The 21,700-nt window shown below is 42.9% G+C and overlaps 1 protein-coding gene across 1 annotated transcript in view; it reads right to left on the reverse strand.

Moving 5' to 3' along the window:
* LOC133754845 (zinc finger protein 37A-like) overlaps positions 1-11,771 on the reverse strand; it is a 33,388-nt gene extending 21,617 nt beyond the window's left edge. The window contains exon 1 of the mRNA XM_062185227.1: positions 11,608-11,771. Coding sequence (XP_062041211.1) covers positions 11,608-11,610 — 3 coding nt within the window. The 5' untranslated portion in view covers positions 11,611-11,771. The remainder of the gene's footprint in view (positions 1-11,607) is intronic.
* Positions 11,772-21,700: the final 9,929 nt, after the last annotated feature.

The raw sequence follows: 21,700 nt of genomic DNA on the forward strand, positions 1-21,700 counted from the left end.
TCTCTCTCACTGCCTAACTCTACCTGTCAAATAAGTAAAAAATAAAATAAAAAAAAAAGTAAACGCTGGGTAAAAACTTCAACACTGTCTTATCAGTGGCTTATCTGTTATAACTTTTATATTGCATAAACAAAAAAAGGAAATATCAAAAGGAATTATATAAAATTAAAATTTACTGAATATCAAAAGACTCAAAAGGATAAAAAAGACACCCATTTGATTGGAGAGATAATTGTAAATTGTATGCATATGTGATTAGTGTTGAGAATACATGGTACATAAAAAACACTACAACTCAAAAGCAATAAAAACAGATTTCAAAATGTACAAATATTTAAACAGACATTTCTACAAGGAAGATACACAAATGGCTAATGAGCACATAAGAAAATTCTGAACACTACTTGTAATTAGATAAATGGAAATGACAATCACAATTAAATACTACTTTATATCCACTGCAATAGCCATTTAAATAAATGTAGGCAAGGTTGGAGAAACTAAACTCTAGTGCATTCTTGGTGTAAATGTAAAATGATGGGATCAATATGGAAAATGATGCTGACGGGCTTTATATTATTGTGGGGTTCTGACCGACAAAGTTCAGAAGCAGCACTAGGCATCACATAGAGACAGTGGACATGCTAGTGCCTCATTGGTCTCTGTCCTCAGTAGCCAATTAATTCTGATTGACCCTGAAGATCTCATCCAATCCTAATCACGTCTCAAATGCTCCACCTTTAAATACCATCGTCAAATTGAATTCCTATGTTCTTAATAACTCAAATTGGGAATTATCCCAAACAAATGATATTCAAATCATATCAACATATATCAGAATATCAGTGGGCTTTGCTAAAATATTTGACAAATGTTACAACAGAGTTTAACCTTGAGGACTAAATGCTCCATGACATAGCCAGTAAAAAGAGAACAAATATTTTGTAATTCCACTTACATCGCATTGCCAGAAAAGGCAAATTTACAGAGTACAACAGTGACTCTCAGGGTCTGGTTTAAGGGAACAGGGATTTAATGTTTGATGCAGTCAGTTTCACCTGAGGGAGATTAAAAAGATGAATGGTGTTCATTGTTGTCAAGTAATGTGAATATGCTTCTGGAAGCATCCAATTTATCACCTTAAAATGCATGATTTTGGGCCACTGTGGTGGCACAATGGGTTAAAGCCCTGGCCTGAAATGCCAGCATCAAAAGGCCACGGATTCTAGTCCCAGCTGCTCCTCTTCCGATCCAGCTCTCTGCTATGGCCTGGGATAGAAGTAGAAGATGGCCCAAATCCTTGGGCCCCTGCACCCACATAGGAGACCCAGAAGAAGCTCCTGGCTTCAGATTGGTGCAGCTCTGGCTGCTGCAGCCATCTGGAGAGTGAACCAGTGGATGGAAGACTTCTCTGTCTGTCTCTACCTCTCTCTGTAACTCTTTCAAATAAAATAAAATAAATCTTTTTTTTTTTTTTTTTTTTTTTTAATTTTTGACAGGCAGAGTGGACAGTGAGAGAGAGACAGAGAGAAAGGTCTTCCTTTTGCCGTTGGTTTACCCTCCAATGGCCGCCGCGGTAGCGCGCTGCGGCCGGCGCACCGCACTGATCCGATGGCAGGAGCCAGGTGCTTCTCCTGGTCTCCCATGGGGTGCAGGGCCCAAACACTTGGGCCATCCTCCACTGCACTCCCGGACCACAGCAGAGAGCTGGCCTGGAAGAGGGGCAACCGGGACAGGATCGGTGCCCCGACCGGGACTAGAACCCGGTGTGCCGGCGCCGCAAGGCGGAGGATTAGCCTGTTGAGCCACCGCGCCGGCCTAAAATAAATCTTTAAAAAAAAAAAAAAAAAGAAAATATGTGATTTTAAGGGACCAGAGCTATGATATAGCAGGTAAAACCTCTGCCTGCAGTGTCAGCATTCCATATGAGCAACAATTGTAGTTCCAGTTGTTCCTCTTTCAATCCAGCTCTCTGTTTGTGGCCTGGGAAAGCAATATAAAATGTCCCAGGTCCCTGGGCCCTGCATACATGTGGGAGACCTGGAAGAAGCTCCTGGCTTCTGGGTTTGGATCGTCCCAGCTCCAGCCACTGTGTCCATTTGGGGAGTGAACTAGTTATGGACACAATGGCCATAGCTCAGAGTCAGAAGCTTCTGCCAAGGTTTCCCACACAGGGGTAGGGGCCCAAGCACTTGGTCCATCTTCCACTACTTTCCCAAATGACAAACAGAGAGTTGGATCAGAAAAGGCACAGCCAGGACATGAACCAGCACTCATATGGGATGCCAGCGGCACAGGTGGAAGCTTAGCCTACTATGCCTCAGCAGCAGCCTCAATGATTTTGTTTTTAATGAATAGCACCTCTTTGGCCTTCACTGTGGCTCACTAGGCTAATCCTCCGCCTGTGGTGCCAGCATCCCAGGTTCTAGTCCCAGTTGGGGCACCGGTTCTGTCCCCATTGCTCCTCTTCCAGTCCAGCTCTGCTGTTACCCGGGAAGGCAGTGGAAGATGGCCCAGGTCCTTGGGCCCTGCACCCACATGGGAGACTAGGAGGAAGCACCTAGCTCCTGGCTTCGTATCAACACAGCGCACCGGCCGCACCTGGCCACAATGCACCATCCTTAGGGGCCACTTGGGGGGTGAACCAATGGAAAAGGAAGACCTTTCTCTTTGTCTCTCTCTCACTAACTCTGCCTGTCAAAAAAAAAAGATTCAATGAATAGCACCTCTTCTTTTCCACACTGCATACAAACATTGAAATAAAGATTGAAAAACAGAAACATAAATAAAAGTAGCAACATTTGACACCAGATGAAATTAAACATGAGAAAGTTGCAGGAGACCAGGAAAAATATTCTATTTTGTGATTTTGCAAAGGCTTGCTCATAGTAACCCCTTAAACAAGTAAATGGAGAAATGAGTGATGTAGTTTTTTGGGTTTTTGTGTGTTTGTTTGTTTTTGACAGGCAGAGTTAGACAGTGAGAGAGAGACAGAGAGAAAGGTCTTCCTTCCATTGGTTCACTCCCCAAATGGCCACTGTAGCTGGTGTGCTGTGCCAATCCAAAGCCAGGAGCCAGGTGCTTCCTCTTGGTCTCCCACATGGGTGCAGGGCCCAAGCACTTGGGCCATCCTCCACTGCACTCCTGGACCACAGCAGAGAGCTGGACTGGAAGAGGTGTAACCAGGACTAGAACCCGGAGTACCAGCGCTGCAGGCGAAGGATTGGCCTAGAGAGCTGTGGCACTGGCCTGATATAGTTTTAATTTTAGATTTGTTGATCTTGAGTTGCAAACTGCATAACTACAAAGAAACATCCAACAAGAAGTACAGACTATAGTCTGAAGGCTGTGAAAGAGGCCCATGATGGAGGGAAACAGGATTTTCAGAGTACAAAGGGTCAGATTCGTTAAGGAGAATTACAGAAATTTATGAATTAGAGATCACATGGGATACTTGCATGAGTGATGAGAAATAGAAGAATTCAAAGAGAAAAAGAAACCATCAATGGTATCATGACAAAGAGAAAACAATTTTCAGGAGATCATGTACAGCAGTTGAGAAAAGCAGTTTAAATCAGAGACAGGAATTTAGCCTTTTGCTTATGATGTCAGTCAAGATAACCTAATCATAATACAGAGTGCCTTGATTTGATTTCCAGGTATAGCTCTTGATTCCAGGTTTCTACCAATGCTGGAATCTTTCTACTTCTCAAATATCACAGTTCAAAATATGGCAAAGATTCAGTAAGGCAAAGTCTAGAGAATACTCTTCAGCTTATACTATACTTAACAGTATTGATACATTTAATAACTGAATTAAGGAGCCAGCTCTGTGGCTCAGGGATTAAAGCAACTGCCTGTAGTGCCGGCATCCCATATGGGCACCAGTTCAAGTTCTCGATGCTCCATTTCCAATCAAGCTCACTGATAATGTGCCTGGGAAAGCAGAGGAGGGTGGTCGAAGTCCTTGGGCCCCTACACCCATGTAGGGGACCCAGAGGAAGCTCCTGGCTCCTGCATTTGGATCAGCTCAGCTCTGGCCATTGCAGCTATTTGGGTAAGGGACTAGGATGAAGATATCTCTCTCTCTGCCTCTCTGTAACTCTGCCTTCCAAATAAACCTTTAAAAAATATTCAAATTAAGACTACTTTGAGTAGCTTAAAGTACACATGTAGAATGAAATTATTTGCCTGAGTATATACTTTAGGATAGTCTGCACCACAACCTGCTGGGAGAAATATATGGAGAGTTAAGAACATCCAAATACAGTTAAGAGTTAGGAAAGAGCTTGAATAGATGTTTCTCAGAAGAAATACAAATAAATGGTCAATAAGTATGTTGAAAAATGCTCAGTATCAATAGTCATAAAGGAAATGCCTACCAAAATATACTGAGGGGGGAGGGTTAATGCCATGGTGTAGTGAGCTAAGCCTCCATCTGCAGTGCCAGCATCTCAGATGGGCATGGGTTCTAGTCCCGGCTGCCGCTCTTCCAATCCAGCTCTCTACTATGGCTTGGGAAAGCAGTGGAAGATGGCCTAAGTCCTTGGGCCCCTGTACCCATGTGGGAGACCTGGAAGAAACTCCTGGATCCTGGCCTCAGATCAGCCCAGCCCCAGCCATTGTGGCCATTTGGGGAGTGAACCACTGGATGGAATACCTTCCTCTCTGTTTCTCCCTCTCTCTGTCTAAAACTCCATCTCTCAAATAAATAAATAAAATCTTAAAACACATACACACACACACACACACACAGGAATATCATCTTACTCCAAAAAGAAAAAAAAAAAAGAGGGGGAGGGGGCTAGTAATAATGCAGATTTTTAACAGTCATTATATATTGTTAATGGGAATGGAAATTAGTACAGGAATTATGGAAAACAGTATGGTCCTTCATAAAAGAAAAAAAAAAACTAAAAATCAATCTACTGTAATATATACCTACTCTATTCCAGGGTAAAAAGGAAATGAAATCAGCATATCAAAGAACTACCTGCACTACCATGTTGACTAAACACTGCTGACAATAGCCAAGATAATTCAGCCATAAAAGAATGAAATATTGTTTACTGCAAAATGAATGGAACTGGAGATCATTAAGTCAATGGAAATATGCCAGATACAGAAAAAAAAATGTTCTCTACATTAAACAATAATGGATCAAAATACAGGATAATGTAGTTGATACTATATGCACCTTGAGTTAAGCTGTTCCTGTAGCACCAGCATCCCACATGAACACTAATTCAAATCCCGGATATTCCACTTTACTTTTTTTAAAAAAGATTTATTTGTTTATTTGAAAGGCAGAGGGAGACACACACACATACACACACACACAGAGAAAGAAAGAGAGGTGTCTTCCATGCACTGGTTTACTTCCAGAATGTCCACAATGGTAGGAGCTGGGTCAATCTGAAGCTAGGATCTTCTTTTGGGTCTCCCATGTGGATGCAGAGGCCCAAGGACTTGGGCAATCTTCCACTGCTTTCCCAGGCCATCAGCAGAGAGCTGGATCAGAAGAGGAGCAGCAGGACTCAAACAGGTGCCCATATGGGATGCTGGCACTGCAGGCAAAAGCTTTACCCAGTACGCCACAGCACCAGCCCTCTGGCTATTCCACATTTGATCCAGCTCCCTGCTAATGGCTTGGGAAGGCAGTGGAAAAAGGCCAAAATATTTGGGACCCTGCACCTATGTAGGAGACCAGATGAAGCTCCTGGATCCTGACTTCAATATGGCCCAGTCTTGGCCTTTATAGCCTTTTGGGGAGTGAACCAGCAGATGGAAGATCTCTCTTTCCCTCTCTCTTTATTTCTCTCTCTACAATTCTGCCTTTCAAATAAATAAAAAAACAGAATTATGATTACTAGAGACTGGGAAGAGTGAGCACTCTGGGTAGAAGGAATTTGAATAGCAATTACCAAAACAAAGTGAGATAGAAGTAAGAAGTTCCAGAGTTTCATAACACAGTATGGTGCCTGTAGTTCACAATATGATGTTCTGTAAAAAGAGCTGGAAGAAAGGGAAAAAAAGCACTGGAAGAGAGCAGCTGGTAAGACCTAAACACAAAGAAAAAGGTATATAAAAGATAGTTCTCTGGTTTGTTCAAATCTGGTTGTGTGTATGTGTTCAAATCCAATATTATATAAGGAATACATGTTGGCTCAGTACTGTGGTGTACTGAGTAAACCCACCACCTGCAGTGCCAGCACCCCATATGGGCACCAGTTCAAGTCCCGGCTGCTCCACTTCTGATCCAGTTCTCTGCTATGGCCTGGGAAAGCAGTAGAAGGTAGCTCAAGTCCTTGGGCCCCTGTATCAGCATGGGAGATCTGGAATAAACTCCTGGCTCCTGGCTTCAGATTGGCACGCCTCTGGCCATTGCAGCCAATTGGGGATTTGATTCCTCTTTTTTATGTTTTTTTTTTTTATTTGAAAGGCAGAGGCAGAGAGAGAGAAAGAGAAGTCTTTTATCCACTGGATCACTCCCCAAACAGCCTGGGCCCATCAAAAGCCAGGAACCAGGAGCTTCTTCTGGGTCTTCCATATGGGTGAAGGGACCTAACAACTTGGGCCATCTTCTACTGCTTTCCCAGGCCACTGTAAATGACTCTATTTGTGACTTGCCAACACTGGAGAGAGTGGGATCGGAAGTGGAGGAGCGGGGACTCAAACCCGCGCCCATATGAGTTGCCAGCACTGCAGGCAGGGGCTTTACCTGCTGCACCACAGAACCAGCCCCTCCTTGGTATCTTAACAGAAGACAGAAAACAGACTCCTCCAGAATCCTCAATTAAAATAAGAGCGGTCTGGGCATTTCACATAGTGGTAAGGAGGCTGTTTTGAATGCCCTCGTCTCACATTGGCATGCTTGTACTTGAGTCCTGGCTCTACCCCAAATTCCAGGTTTCCACTACTGCATACACTGGAAGAAAACAGATGACTCAAGTACTCAGGTCTTTGCTAACACAATCTGGAATATACATTAAGTTCCTCCATTCTGGCGAGGGCCATCTCCAGATCTTGCAGGCATCTGAAGAGTAAAACAGAAGATGGTAGATCACTGTCTCTCACTTACTGTGTGTCTGCCCTTTATAAATAAGATAAATGAATAAAACAATTTAAAAACAGAAGGCTGGAATTGTGGATAACTAACTTTGACACCAGTATCTGATATCTAAACACCAGTCTGAGCCCTGGTGCTCAGCTTCTGATCCAGCTCCCTGGGAACATGGTCTAAGTCCTTGGGCCCCCATCACCTATAGAGGAGACTTAGATGGAGTTCTTAGCAGCCCTGGCCATGATGACTACTTGGAGAATGTACCAAGGAGATAGCCTTTCTCTCCCTCTGCCTCTGACTCTCCGTCATTCAATTACATATTAATTACACTATATCAAAAGTATTTAAAATATGCATTATCTAAATAAATCATTTAAAAGGTAGAGACTGACACATGAAAATTAAAATCGAGACCCAGCTTTTTGTTGTCTCCTGGAAAACCATTAAAATATAAAGACACACAGAGGAAATTTGAGGCCATTTTGGTCAAAGAACAACAACTTGCTTTGGCATAGGAGAAATAAAGAAGTCTGTTGTACAACATGGTGGCAATATTTAATCACAATATATTCTACTATGGCAAATAACAAAGAGGTCAGATTTTAAGTGTCCTCATCATTAAAAACAGGTATGTGATGTAATGGATGTGACAATTGATTAGATTTATTCATTACCAGTGCAAGAATATCTTTAAACATCATTTTATGTGCTGTATGTTCAATTCTGTCAACATAAAATGAGTAAGTATGTATTTAAAAGTCAACATGAAGGCATAGATTGATTAAACATAAGTATTCAGTCTACTATAACACCTTTACAATGATATCTGGAAACTTATTATTCATTTCAGACTAATTAGTGTGTAAATAAGAAAAATCACAAGTGAAGCAGCAGCCAGTCCTCCAAGAAGACATTACAATGAATCTACTAAAGTACCTAACATCAAACTACATAAGAAAAAATAGAGCATCAAACTACATAAGAAAAAATGTACAGAACTCCAAGGAGAAATACATCCACCACTGGTAATCAGAATAAATAAATGCAATAGTATACATGCTTAATCAGTGGCTTTTAGTAGTTAGCAATATGCAATCATACAGAAATATCAATTAACAGTGGGTGGAGAAAATAAATAAGGTCACCCCAAGCATTGGCAAGTCACAAATAAGTAAACACATGAAAAGTTAGACAGTTAATCCATCTACTCTATCAACACTTCCTACAGAATCAGAATTTAACCACAATCTCTAACAATATTTTCCCATTATTTTAATAATTTACCATAAACTAGCACTTGAGAAACATGAACCAGGACATACCGTCAGAGCCAGCATTGTGGCAAAGCTGGTAAAAATTTTGTCTGCAACACCAGCACTAGCATCCCATATGGGCACCAGTTTGAGACCTGCCTGCTCCACTTCTGATTAGCGCCCTGCTAATGTGCCTGAGAAAGAAGCAGAAGATGGCCCCACTGCCTGGGCCCCTGCATTCACATGGGAGACTGGGAAGAAGCTCCTGACTCCTGCCTCTGACCTGACTCAACCCCGGCCATTGCAGGCATTTGAGGAATGAACCAGCAGATGGAACATCTATTTCTCTCCCTTTGTCTCTCCCTTTCTGTCTATAACTCTTTCAAATAAGTAAGTCTTGAACAAAGAAAAAGAAAGGTGGGGCTGGCAGGGTGGCGCAGTGGGTTAATGGCCTAGCCTAAAGTGCTGGCATCCCTAATGAGTGTCGGTTCGAGACACAGCTGCTATGCTTCCTGTCCAGCTCTCTGCTATGGCCTGGGAAAGCAGTAGAAGATGGCCCAAGTTCTTGAGCCCCTGCTCCCATGTGGGAGACTCGGAAGAAGCTCCTAGCTCCTGGCTTGGGATCGGCACAGCTCCAGGGGTTGCAGCCATCTGGGGCATGAACCATCAGATGGAAGACCTCTTTCTCTCTCTTTCTCTGCCTCTTCTCTCTCTGTGTAAGTCTAACTTTCAAATAAATAAATAAATATTAAAAAAAAGAAAGGTATTGCCAACAATGTAAAAAAAATTAATTTCATATTATTCAAGCCACATGTAGTGAAAGCACTAAATGAACTGGCAGAATCACACCCTCAGACTGTGGTATGCATGGATGAAACTGAGGCAAAAGAAAAAAAGGAGGGGGGAGGGGATGTGGCATAGAGGGCTAAGCACTGTCTGCAGTGCTAGCATCACATGTGGCCTTTGGTTCAAGTCCTGGATGCTACACTTCTGTTCCAGCTCCCTGCTAATGTGCCTGGGAAATCAGTACAAGATGGCCCATCTAAACCACATTTTTTTTTTTTTTACACTGGGGTGTCAGGTAGGCATTCTTTATTTCCCTGTTATATGTAATGTTCTCAGATACAAAATAAGTCTTTTAAAGAGTGACAGAATTTTCTTGTGGAAAAAATATTAATAATAACATTTTACCTGAAGCTGAATGAAATGTGACATAGGTTAAATACTTAATAGTACCATGAACTTCGGAGGGCAGTTGGCTTTTGGCAATGTGGAAGATCTAGACATTTAGAGACTTTTTTTTTTTTGCCAGGCTTAATGCTTCCCATGAACATGGTTTATCCCCCTCAATCTAATGGAAAAATTTAATCCCAATTTTAGAAATTAAGAAGTGGGACCTCCTAAGTGGTGACTAAGACAAATCCATTCACGTGATGAATGGGGTAATGGGGTCATCTCCCAGAGGCTCTGTTCTGTTAGACACCTTGTATTGGCCTCTCCTGCTCGTCCTTTATTTGGCCATGTGGTCTCTGTGCTACCCCAGGCCTTTGTCACAAGACCATCACCAGAGGTTGCCTTGGAACTTTGGAGAAAAACCACGAGGCAAATACTATTTCTAATAACTTACCCAGTCTATGATACTGGGTTATTATCAACAGAAAAAGAGACTCGGGTTCCCAGGAAGAACTGCACTGACCGGCTGGTTACCAACATGAAACCCTGTTTCCAACTCAGAAGAATAGGTCACCCCGGGGCAGAAAGGTGGCACAGAGGACCCCCAGGTCACAGCCCCCCCCCCCCCCCCATACACACACACAAAGGCCAGATGGAAAGTCTGGAGTCTAAGGACCTTCCTGGCACAGAGGACCCACAGATCACAGCCCCCACCCCCCACCCCCCCCACACAAAGGCCAGATGGAAAGTCTGGAGTCTCTCTGAGGGCCCTCCTAGCACAGAGGACCTACAGATAACAGCCCCCCACACACACACTCACAGTCCTCCCTCCCCCCCCCCCATATACACACACACAAAGGCCAAATGTAAAGTCTGGAGTCTAAGGACACTCCTGGCACAGAGGACCTACAGATAACAGCCCCCACACACACACACTCACAGTCCCCCACACACACACACATACACACACAAAGGCCAAGTGTAAAGTCTGGAGTCTAAGGACACTCCTGGCACAGAGGACCTACAGATAACAGCCCCCCCCCACACACACTCACAGTACCCCCCCATATACACACACACAAAGGCCATATGGAAAGTCTGCAGTCTCTCTGAGGGCCCTCCTAGCACAGACCCCCAGATAACAGCCTCCCACACACACACTCACAGTCCCCCCACCACATACACACACAAAGGCCAAGTGTAAAGTCTGGAGTCTAAGGACACTCCTGGCACAGAGGACCTACAGATAACAGCCCCCCACACACACACTCACATCCCCCCCCATATACACACACACAAAGGCCATATGGAAAGTCTGCAGTCTCTCTGAGGGCCCTCCTAGCACAGACCCCCAGATAACAGCCTCCCACACACACACTCACAGTCCCCCCCCCCACATACACACACAAAGGCCAAGTGTAAAGGCTGGAGTCTAAGGACACTCCTGGCACAGAGGACCCCCAGATAACAGCCTCCCGCACACACACTCACAGTTCTCCCCCCCCCCCCCCCCATATACACACACACAAAGGCCAAATGTAAAGTCTGGAGTCTAAGGACACTCCTGGCACAGAGGACCTACAGATAACAGCCCCCCACACACACACTCACAGCCCCCCCCATATACACACACACAAAGGCCGTATGGAAAGTCTGCAGTCTCTCTGAGGGCCCTCCTAGCACAGACCCCCAGATAACAGCCTCCCACACACACACTCACAGTCCTCCCTCCCCCCCCCCCATATACACACACACAAAGGCCAAATGTAAAGTCTGGAGTCTAAGGACACTCCTGGCACAGAGGACCTACAGATAACAGCCCCCCCACACACACACTCACTCACAGTCCCCCCCCCACATACACACACAAAGGCCAAGTGTAAAGGCTGGAGTCTAAGGACACTCCTGGCACAGAGGACCCCCAGATCACAGTCCCCCCACACAACACACACACAAAGGCCATATGCAAAGTCTGGAGTCTGAGGACCCTCCTGTCCTCGCCACACATTTGGGGAAGATGCAGGACTTGAGGACTGAGCCAAAGCCACGGACTGCAGTGATGGGAGGAGACGCCCAGGGCCCAGCTGCTGGCCCAGAGGGAACTGGGCCCACACTCACCATTTTCCAGCTGTGAGGCGTCTGGTCGTCCTGAGAACTCGGTAACGACCCTAACGATCGAAGCTCACAGAGAGGCAAAGCGGAGCCACCTGGAGCCACCACCAGAAACAGCGCTGGGAAGCGGAGAATGGCGGCGCGCAGAAGGAAGACGCATGCGCAGTACTCCCCTGGCAATGCTGGTGGGATCGTTCACACAGCCAGTGAGCATGCGCGACGAAAGAGAAGACGCAGCCAATCAGAGTCGCCTGTGTCAGAAGGGCGCTCTATGGGGATTGTGCCGTCTTGGGAAACTAAGGGGGTGTGGCTTGAGAGCACAGCTGCCGCTGACTTGGATTCTTCGGACGGATACTCCCAACAGTAGGTGGCGCTGTCACCTCCTGATGAGATGGCTCCTTCCTCCGTTTTCTCTGATCCTGCTAGGGTCTGTGACTTCTTAAGGTGAGTTACACTTGCCAAATATTTACTGGATTTTGGGTCTTTCCTTTATATATCTTTTCAGGGAGTTTATTTAAGATTTTTTAATATCGACTTGAAGACTACTCGATTCATCATTCTTTGTCCTGTTTCTCTTACATTCATTTCCTACTCTATATTATGTCCCTTAAAATTGTTTTCTATTTGTTTCTTGGTGGTGCGTGGTAACACCCCTGAAGACATGTATTGCTGTTGTATCCAGTAATCGTGCTTAATTCTTTTTTAATAAAAATTTTATTTATTTAATTATTTGAAGGGTAGAGCTATAGACAGGCAGAGACATCCCCTGCTGCACTCCCCAGATGGCCACAATGGCTGGAGTTGCTCCAATCCAAAGCCAGGAACCAGGAGTTTCTTCCAGGTCTCCCACACAGGAGCCATCTTCTGCTTTCCCAGGCCATGGCAGAGAGCTGCACTGGAAGTGAAGCAGTGCCCATATGGGCTGTCTGCACTGCAGGCGGCGGCTTTACCTGCTACACCACAGCATCAGCCCCGATGCTTAATTCTCTTATCAGCTTGTTTTTAATTTGATTGTATCTGATTGTCTCTATAATAGTGTCATATTTTAAAGATTTATTTATCTGAAAAGCTGAGTTACACACAGACAGAAGGAGAGGCAGAGAGAGAGAGAGAGAGAGAGAGAGAGAGAGAGAGGTATTCCATCCACTGGTTCACTCCCCAATTGGCTGAACTGCCAGAGCTGCACTGATCCAAATCCAGGATCCAGGAGCTTCTTCCAGGGCTCCCACATGGGTGCAGGGGCCCACGGACTTGGGCCATCTGCTGCTTTCCCAGGCCATAGCAGAGAGCTGGATTGAAAGTGGAGCAGCCAGGACTCAAACCAGGGCCCATATGGGGTGTCTGCACTGCAGGCAGTGGCTTTACCTGCTATGCCTCAGCACCAGCCCCAATAGCGTCATTCTTGTATAGAAATTTAGTTGCGGCCAGCACCATGGCTCACTAGGCTAATCCTCCACCTGCGGCGCCGGCACCCCGGGGTTCTAGTCCCAGTTAGGGCACTGGATTCTATTCCCAGTTGCTCCTCTTCCAGGTCAGCTCTCTGCTGTGGCCCGGGAAGGCAGTGGAGGATGGCCCGAGTCCTTGGGCCTTGCACTCACATGGGAGACCAGGGGAAGCACCTGGCTCCTGGCTTTGGATAAGCACGCTGCGCCGGCCGCAGCAGCCATTGCAGAGTGAACCAACAGTAAAAGGAAGACCTTTCTCTCTGTCTCTCTCTCTCTCTCACTGTCCACTCTGCCTGTCAAAAAAAAAAAGAAATTTAGTTGTTTGGGGGACAGCACTGTGGCATAGTGGGTAAAGCCACTGCCTGCAATGCTGGCACCCCATATGGGTGCCAGTTCGAGTCCCAGTTGCTCCACTCCCAATATAGCTCTCTCCTATGACCTAGGAAAGCAGTAGAAGATGGTCCAAGTCCTTGAGCCCCTGCACAGGTGGGAGACCTGGAAGAAGCTCCTGGCTCCCAGCTTCAGATCTGCACAGCTCCAGCCATTGTGGCTCTTTGGGGAGTGAATCAGCAGATATACGATCGATCTCTCTGTCTCCCTTTCTGCCTCTGCTTCTCTGTAACTCTGCCTTTCAAATAAAATAACTCTTAAAAAATGTCGCTTAAAAATTGATCCTTGTACCTAATTTATCTGTTTCTTGTTTAGTTTCCTTTATTACAACTTCAAAACAATATTAAGGAGAGATAGTGAGAGGAGGCAGCCTTGTCTAGGTGTGTGGGATCCCAATAAGCATCTTTAAATGTTCTGTGTTTATTACACTGTTTGTTATAGATCTATTGTAGACTATTTTAACCATAATAGGAGAATAGCTACTTTTGTTTTTTAACATTTATTTATTTATTTATTTGAAAGCGGTACATAAAGAGAGAAAGATTGATTTTCCATCTTCTAGTTCACTCCCCCAAATGACTGTAGCAACATGGACTGTGACAGGCTGAAGCTAGTAGCCAAGAGCTTCTACGTCTCCCAAGTGGGTGCAGGGGACCAAATTCTTGGCTCATTCTCTGCTGCTTTCCCAAGTGTGTTAGCCGGAGCTGGATCAGAGCAGAGCAGCTGCATCCTTATGGGATGGCAGCACTGCAGACAACTGCTTAATCTGCTGTGCCACATTGGTGGCCCTAAGAATTGTTCTTTTTTTCTCTTCTGCTAACAGTTTTTTTTTGTTGTTGTTGTTGGATGCTTAATTTTATTAAATACATTGTAACATTTAATCCAGATGATCATGTGATTTTCTTGTGTTTTTCACCCATATGATTAATTTTGGAATGCTAATGACTTTGGCATTTTGTGGTATATTTTGCTTGATACATATCTATTATGTTTTCATATTTGGTTAAATAAAATGTTTTTCTCAAAATATGTCTATCTGCCTTTATAAAAAGTGATATTTTATTCTACCTTTTTATTTCATGTTGATATGACCATATCCTCTATGGAATGATGGTTTTAGAAAAGAATTTCAAATTTAGTTCCTACTCATTGCCACTGTGGGTAAATCTGGGAGGTTGAGAATTTTTTCTCCCTCAATTATTCAGAATGTTCTGTAAGCCTGGGTATGAAACTGGACTCTTTTTCATAAATCTTGCCTTTAAATATTGCATAAAATGCTCTTACTATCTTGACACCAATCCATGCCTTTTCTTATGTATCTCAGACAACACCACAAGGGCCTTCTGTGTCCTCATCCACTGTTGTACATCAAGTGCCCCCACTTTCTGTGACAGTTTGGTTATCTGTTCATTTACTGAAGTACATAATGATTTCATACAAGTGAGAGCTATTATAAATAAAATTGTCACATGCATTTTCTTGCTGGATGGTACATGAGTATGTTTTCACACGAACTGAGGAACTTTATAGGGACATCTTTTTAAAAAAGATTTTATTTATGTATTTTAAAGGCAGAGTTACATAGAAGGAAAGAGAGAGAGAGATCTTCCTTCTGCTGGTTCACTCTCTGAATGGCTAGGACTTGGACAGGCCAAAGCCAGGAGCCAGGAGTTTCTTCCAGGTCTACTACATGGATGCAGGGGCCCAAGAATGTGTAACATCTTCTGCTGTTTTCCCAGGCACATTAGCAAGGAGGTGGATTAGAAATGGAACTTCCAGGATTCCTAACCAGCACCCATATGAGATGCCAGCGTTCTATGCAATGAATTAACCTGCTGTGCAACAGTGCTGGCCCAAGGGACAACATTCTTTTACAGATTTATTTGAAAGGAGAATTACAGTGAAAGACAGAGATCTCCCATCACTGGTTCACTCACCAAATGGCTGCAACAGATAGGTCTAGGCCAGGCTGAAGCCAGGAACCAGAAGCTTCTTCTGGGTCACCCATATGAGTAACAGGGGCCCAAGAACTTGGGCCATTTTCCTTTGCTTTCCCCAGGCAATGAGCAGGGAGCTAGAACAAAAGTGGAGTAGCCACAACAAAAGCCTCAGCTCATATAGGATGCTGGCATCACTTGTGGTGGCTTAACCCACTGCACCACAAAGCCAAACCCAGAAGGACATCTTTGCTGTGTTGCAAGGTGATACTTTTGGATGTTTTACAATATCATCACCAGATGTCTTGTAAATTTCCATTATGTGTTCTGACTGATAATGAATGATATTTTCCTTTTTTTTTTTTGACAGGCAGAGTGGATAGTGAGAGAGAGAGAGACAGAGATAAAGGTCTTCCTTTTTGCCATTGGTTCACCCTCCAATGGCTGCTGCAGCCGGCACATCTCACTGATCCGAAGCCAGGAGCCAGGTGCTTCTCCTGGTCTCCCATGCGGGTGCAGGGCCCAAGCACTTGGGCCATCCTCCACTGCACTCCCAGGCCATAGCAGAGAGCTGGCCTGGAAGAGGGGCCACCGGGATAGAATCCAGCACCCCAACTGGAACTAGAACCCAGTGTGCCGGCACCGCAAGGTGGAGGATTAGCCTGTTAAGCCACGGCACCGGCCGAATGATATTTTCTAATATTCCATCTTCACAAACTTTTGGCACTACCATGTTTATTTGCTCCTTATAACCATTTTAAAATTGTTTCATGTATTTGTCTCATTGCTGTTTTAATTTGCATTTTAATTCACAATTCACTCTTTTATCTCATAATTTTCTAATGTTCAGTATATTCTGTGTGCCTATTTTGGATCTGTGTGTATTCAATGTAAAGGTTATTCTTTATTAATTTGGTGTTTTAAATTGGAGAATTTATTGCCTTATTGCTGAGTTTTACAAGCCCTTAATAAACTTTGCATTCAATTCCTGTAAGCAAATATTTTGAAATATTATGTCCTAGTGTGAGATCTAGCTTCCATTTTTTCAATGGTATTTTTGAGAAAGCATTTTTTATTTAACAGACATCACATGACATTTTTATGGATAATACATTCAGTGTGTTACATAATAGAATTTTTCTCATGTGTTTTCTACTGGGTTTAACATTTTTTTTCCACTACACATAGGAGTCTCTACATCAGGCTGAATGAGTTTATATGTTATGCACAAGACAATTGTCTTTTTTTTTATTCACATGGTCATCCATTTGCACCATATCCATTTATTGGAAAGACTACATATTCCAATATTCTATAGGGAATGACTCTGTTCCTTTGGCTAAGATCAGTTAAGCATAAGTATTTATGTCTTTCCATTTATCCACATGTCTAATCTTTGTCTAGCATCATGTAGGTTCACAGAAAGCCATGAAATCAAGAAATGTAGATTCCTCGAGGTTTCTCTACACTTTTCAGTATTGTCTAGACTTCTAAAGTTTGGACAAATGTTTGTCATTTTCTCCAGAATAGCCTGATATTATTTTTTATTAGATTGCAATGAATCTGTTGGTCCAAGTAGGAAGAAGAGATATCTTAACAATATTCTGTCTTTCAATCATTAAGAAAGCATCTATTCCATTTATTTTTGTTTTCTTTATTTTCTTTTATAGGTTTTCATAATTTTGGAATACATAGTTGCATACATGGCCCTGAATTTACAGTTCACTTCTTATTATTTACTTCATTGTCATCCTTGTTTCTTTCTCTTTCTCTTTCTCTTTCTATAGATATAGATGACATATCCCCTTTTTTCTCTTTTTTGTTATTGTTAATGCTATTATTTTTCTTTTACACTCTATTTTTTCCTTCCTGGTATTTATAATAGTAGTTTACTTTGTGTGTGAACATTTTGCTTAATTTCCCCCATCAGTTCTCATCATGATTTGGATTATGGACTCTATTTCTGCTTGAGTATCTAAAATGATATTATTATTTCAATTTAAATGATTTAGTGAAAGGACATAGAGTGAGAGCCCATGGCTACCAGTTAAACAAATCCTCTTATTGTCCTTCACTGTGCCTTAGAGCTAATAGAGGGTATAATAATATGCCTTTCTTGCGTGCCATGTGTTGCCTACAGTTACCTGGCTTGAAACATTCACCTCATCCTTAGTTACTCCTGAATTACTCTGAAGTAGACTAAAGATTACATCAGGTTTGAAATAACTGTCTGCTTCATGTAAACTTGTCAAGAGTGATTGCTTTGGGAGGCCAGTGCTGTGGTACAGCAGGTTAATGCCCTGGACTGAAGCGCTGGCATCCCATATGGGTGCCAGTTCAAGACCCAGCTGCTCCACTTCCAATCCAGCCCTCTGCTATGGCCTGGGAAAGTAGTAGAAGATGGTCCAAGTCCCACTCCTATGTGGGAGACCCTGAAGAAACTCCTGGATCCTGGCTTCAGATAAGCACAGCTCCGGCCTTTGTGGCCAACTGAGGAGTAAACCATCAGATGGGAGACTTCTCTATCTCTCTCTCTCTCTACCTCTCCTCTCTCTGTGTAACTCTGACTTTCAAATAAATAAATAAATCTTAAAAAAATAGTGATTGCTTTTTTTCATGGATATGGAAGTGAATATGTTAAAGTCACACAAAATTTCAGTTTAAATGCATATTCAGTCTCTTTTCAGATTTTAAAAAACAAAACCTAATATTGCACACAAATGACATGACTATGAGAAATGAATGGTCTGAAATAAGGAAACATAAACCTTATTATTGTGTGGCACAATTTTGCAAAACAGTCATCCATGTGTGCTGGGTATTGAAATGTAGAAGGATTATTGGAATAGAGTTGTTTATTGTTGGATCTGAGGAAGCAGTGGTGTGTGTTTAGAAGACGAGCTGCTAGCAGAACACTGTATATGTGAATTTTGACAGTGTGGATGTGTTTGAGTATATTATTGAGGTTGAACACTTGATTTAGGAGTCTTCTTGAAAATATACAGTAAAGCACTTTCATATTTGATCTAATGATGTGAAGTATTATATACATTTTGACAAAATGTCCAAGTTTCTTGGAAGAAAAGGGTAAATGTTAGAACGCAGCAGGTTAAGCCATCACGTGGGATGCCTGCAGCCTTATCAGAGTGCCAGGTCATATCCAGCTATTCTGCTTCTGATCCAGTCCTTGGTAATGCACTCTGAAAGGCCACAGTTGATGAATTGTCTGAGCTCCTACTACCCCTATAGAAGACCTGGGTGGAACTTTAGGCTCCTTCTTTGGTCTGGCCCAATCCTGGTTATGTTTGGTTATTTACACATTGAACTAGTGAGTGGGAGATTTCAACCTGGTCCTACATCTGTACCTCTCTGCCTTTTAAATTAAAAAAGAACATTTTATTGTGCTGTAACATAATTTTGAAATCAATTAATATGAGGATTCTTCAAAAAGTCCATGAAGTGCATATTGAGAAAGGACTGTCCATGACATAAATTATATATATATATATACACATATCTACATATATATAATATTTTTAAAAGAGAAAGAGAGACAAATATCCCAATTGCTTGTTCACTTCCCAAACACCACAACAGCAGGATTAAGCCTGGCTAAAAAAGAACTTGAATCATCACCTATTGCTTCCAAGGGTGCACATGGTCAGGAATCTGACATTGGTATCTGAGACAAGATTTGAATTGAGGCATTTTGTTATGGGATGCAAATTTCCAAAATGTTGTATTAAATACTAGATTAAATTCTTTCCTTTAAACTTCTATTTCATTTATGTTTTTCATGGGGGTTTTTATGTGCCATCATAATTCTTTTTGTAGCCTCTAATACATACAAGTTTAGATTAAATCTCATAGTGCAAATCTAAAATGAGTTTTTCAACATTTTCTTCATAGAGATACCAAAAGAAATTGAAGCAACTGAATAGTGCATGAGAATGCCAAGATAACATATAATCAAAGGAGAGGATCATGGCTAGGTTGAGTGTTTTGCTGTGCCAACATTGTTGTTGCCAAAGACACTTGGAACAAATTGTTGGATTACTTTAAAGAGCCAAGAACTTCGAGATGTCAAAGACACTTGAAAAAATGATCGTTCCCAAAGATAACCATGGCTTTTCTTTTGCTTAAAGTAAGAAACACATAAGAACATTTGAACAGAATTATTTATTTAGAATTAACTTATCTTTTAAGATTTGCTAATAAAGAAAGAGACCCAGGGAAAAATCATTGGTGATTATTTTAAATCAAAATATGAAATATGAGGAAATGTCAATTGACTAGCAGTCAGCTACAATCCTGGACTGCTCTCTCTGAGGCAGATGCCTGGTGTGGAAGGGAGATTTATTAATGGTGATGTCTTGCTCTCCATAACTGAGTATGTAATTTAAAGGCACACAACCTAGGGTGAAGCACAGAGCCAGAAAAATTTATAAATCTAACAAAGGAATTTTCTCTCTCACACAATCCAACCTGGACACATATTCCTAGTCTGGTGATTCCTCTCTTCCTTGCTTAGAGAAATTGGCTGCTCTGTTGAAAGCCAAAGATGAAGTATATGGTAAATACCAGCTGGAATTAGGAATTAAGAGACTCAATAAGGAAGCTATACCAAGGATATACCCTAAATGGTATCCAAAGAAAACCCAAGGAATAAGAACAATCGGGAAACTTTAGGGTGCTCTACCTGAAGACAATGTCACTGCTCACCAACCCTCCCATCAACTGGCCTCAGCTGAGAGAGGTCCAGCAGCACCCTGGAGAATCTCCTCACCTTTTTGGAGAGGCTGAAGGACCACCTCAGACAATATGCAGAGAAGGCATCTGAGGTCCAGGAAAGTGCAGTGACTTTTTTAAAAGACTTATTTATTTATTTATTTTAAAGGCAGAGTAACAGAGGTAGAGATCTTCCATATGCTGATCACTCTCTAAATGGCTGCAATAGTCAAGGCTACAGCAGCCTGAAGCCAGCAATCTGGAACTAATCTAGGTCTCCTACATGGGTGCCCTGGATCCAAGTATTTGGGGCAGATTCCGTTGATTCAGACACATTAGTAGGGCGCTGGAAGAGAAGTGGAACAGCCAAGACTACCAAGTACTTCAATATGGGATGCTGGAGTAGTAAGTGATGGCTTTATCCATTGCACCACAACACTGGCCACAATGTTTATATGTATTTTGTATCTCAGAGTATGCCACACATCTGGAAAAAGCCTCAATGATTGATGATAACCCTACTCAGGTGAGGTGCTCTTTAGTGTTTAACAACTGAAGTATGACTGAAGAAAAAGAAGGCAAAAAGATACAGAGGAATGCTGCCCTGTTACCTGTGGCCCCCGTTCTATTGGAGATAACAGAGACAGAAGAGATGCTATGGGTGAGTGACCATGGCTTCCACCAAAGGATCACAAGTAAGGCTACTCATCAATTTGAAAGATAGTCAGGTGCTTATTGCAAACAAGGGCAGTGGGAACTGAAATATTTGAGCTGTCCCCAGAGAGATGAGGAATCAGGTAGGACTGATACATGCCAACTTCTTTTGAATGAAAAGACATGTGACAGGGCCTTGGGACTCTCCAGTTGGCTCCAGACCACTAGATTCTTACCCTCTCTGAGGATCCCATGTAAATTTAGTGGGAAGCAAAGGTAAAGTTATGCTCAATACTGGTGCCATGTCAGCAGTGTTAAATACCCAAAAGGAATATCTCTGTGATAAAACATATAATAAAAAGACTATCAGGAAAGTGAGAGACTAACAGGCTTCTGGAGCTCTTCACCTGGGAAATAAGGGTAAAAACATGAATGCCATCCCTTCTGCATACACCAGAATCTCCTTCTCTCTTTAAGAAAGAGACATTATCTAAGTTAGGGGACTCAAGAAACTGGAACTAGGATAGCATTGAGATTCAAGTCCCTAAAACTTAAGGGTTTCAGCTCATGACTGTATTGCAAAAATATTGGTGCCTGAACAGGAAGAGATTCCTCCAAGAGTCCTGAGCAGAATTAACTTGGAAGTATGAGCACAGGGCTGAGTGTGATGAGTAGCCAACTCCATTCCAGTAAGAGTAGAATTTAAAAAGATGGACCGGGGCCAATGCTGTGGTGTAGCCATTAAAACTGCCTCCTGCAGTGCTGGAATCCTATATGGGCGCTGGTTGAGTCCCACCTGTTCCACTTCCAAACCAGCTCTCTGCTACAACCTGGGAAAGCAGTAGATGTACCCATGTGGGGACCTGGAAGAAGCTCCTGGCTCCAGATTGGCCCAGCCACAGCCATTGTGGCCACTAGGGGAGTGAACCAGCAGATGGAAGACTT

This window comes from Lepus europaeus, unplaced genomic scaffold (assembly GCF_033115175.1).
Source record: "Lepus europaeus isolate LE1 unplaced genomic scaffold, mLepTim1.pri SCAFFOLD_29, whole genome shotgun sequence".
Lineage (NCBI taxonomy): Eukaryota > Metazoa > Chordata > Mammalia > Lagomorpha > Leporidae > Lepus > Lepus europaeus.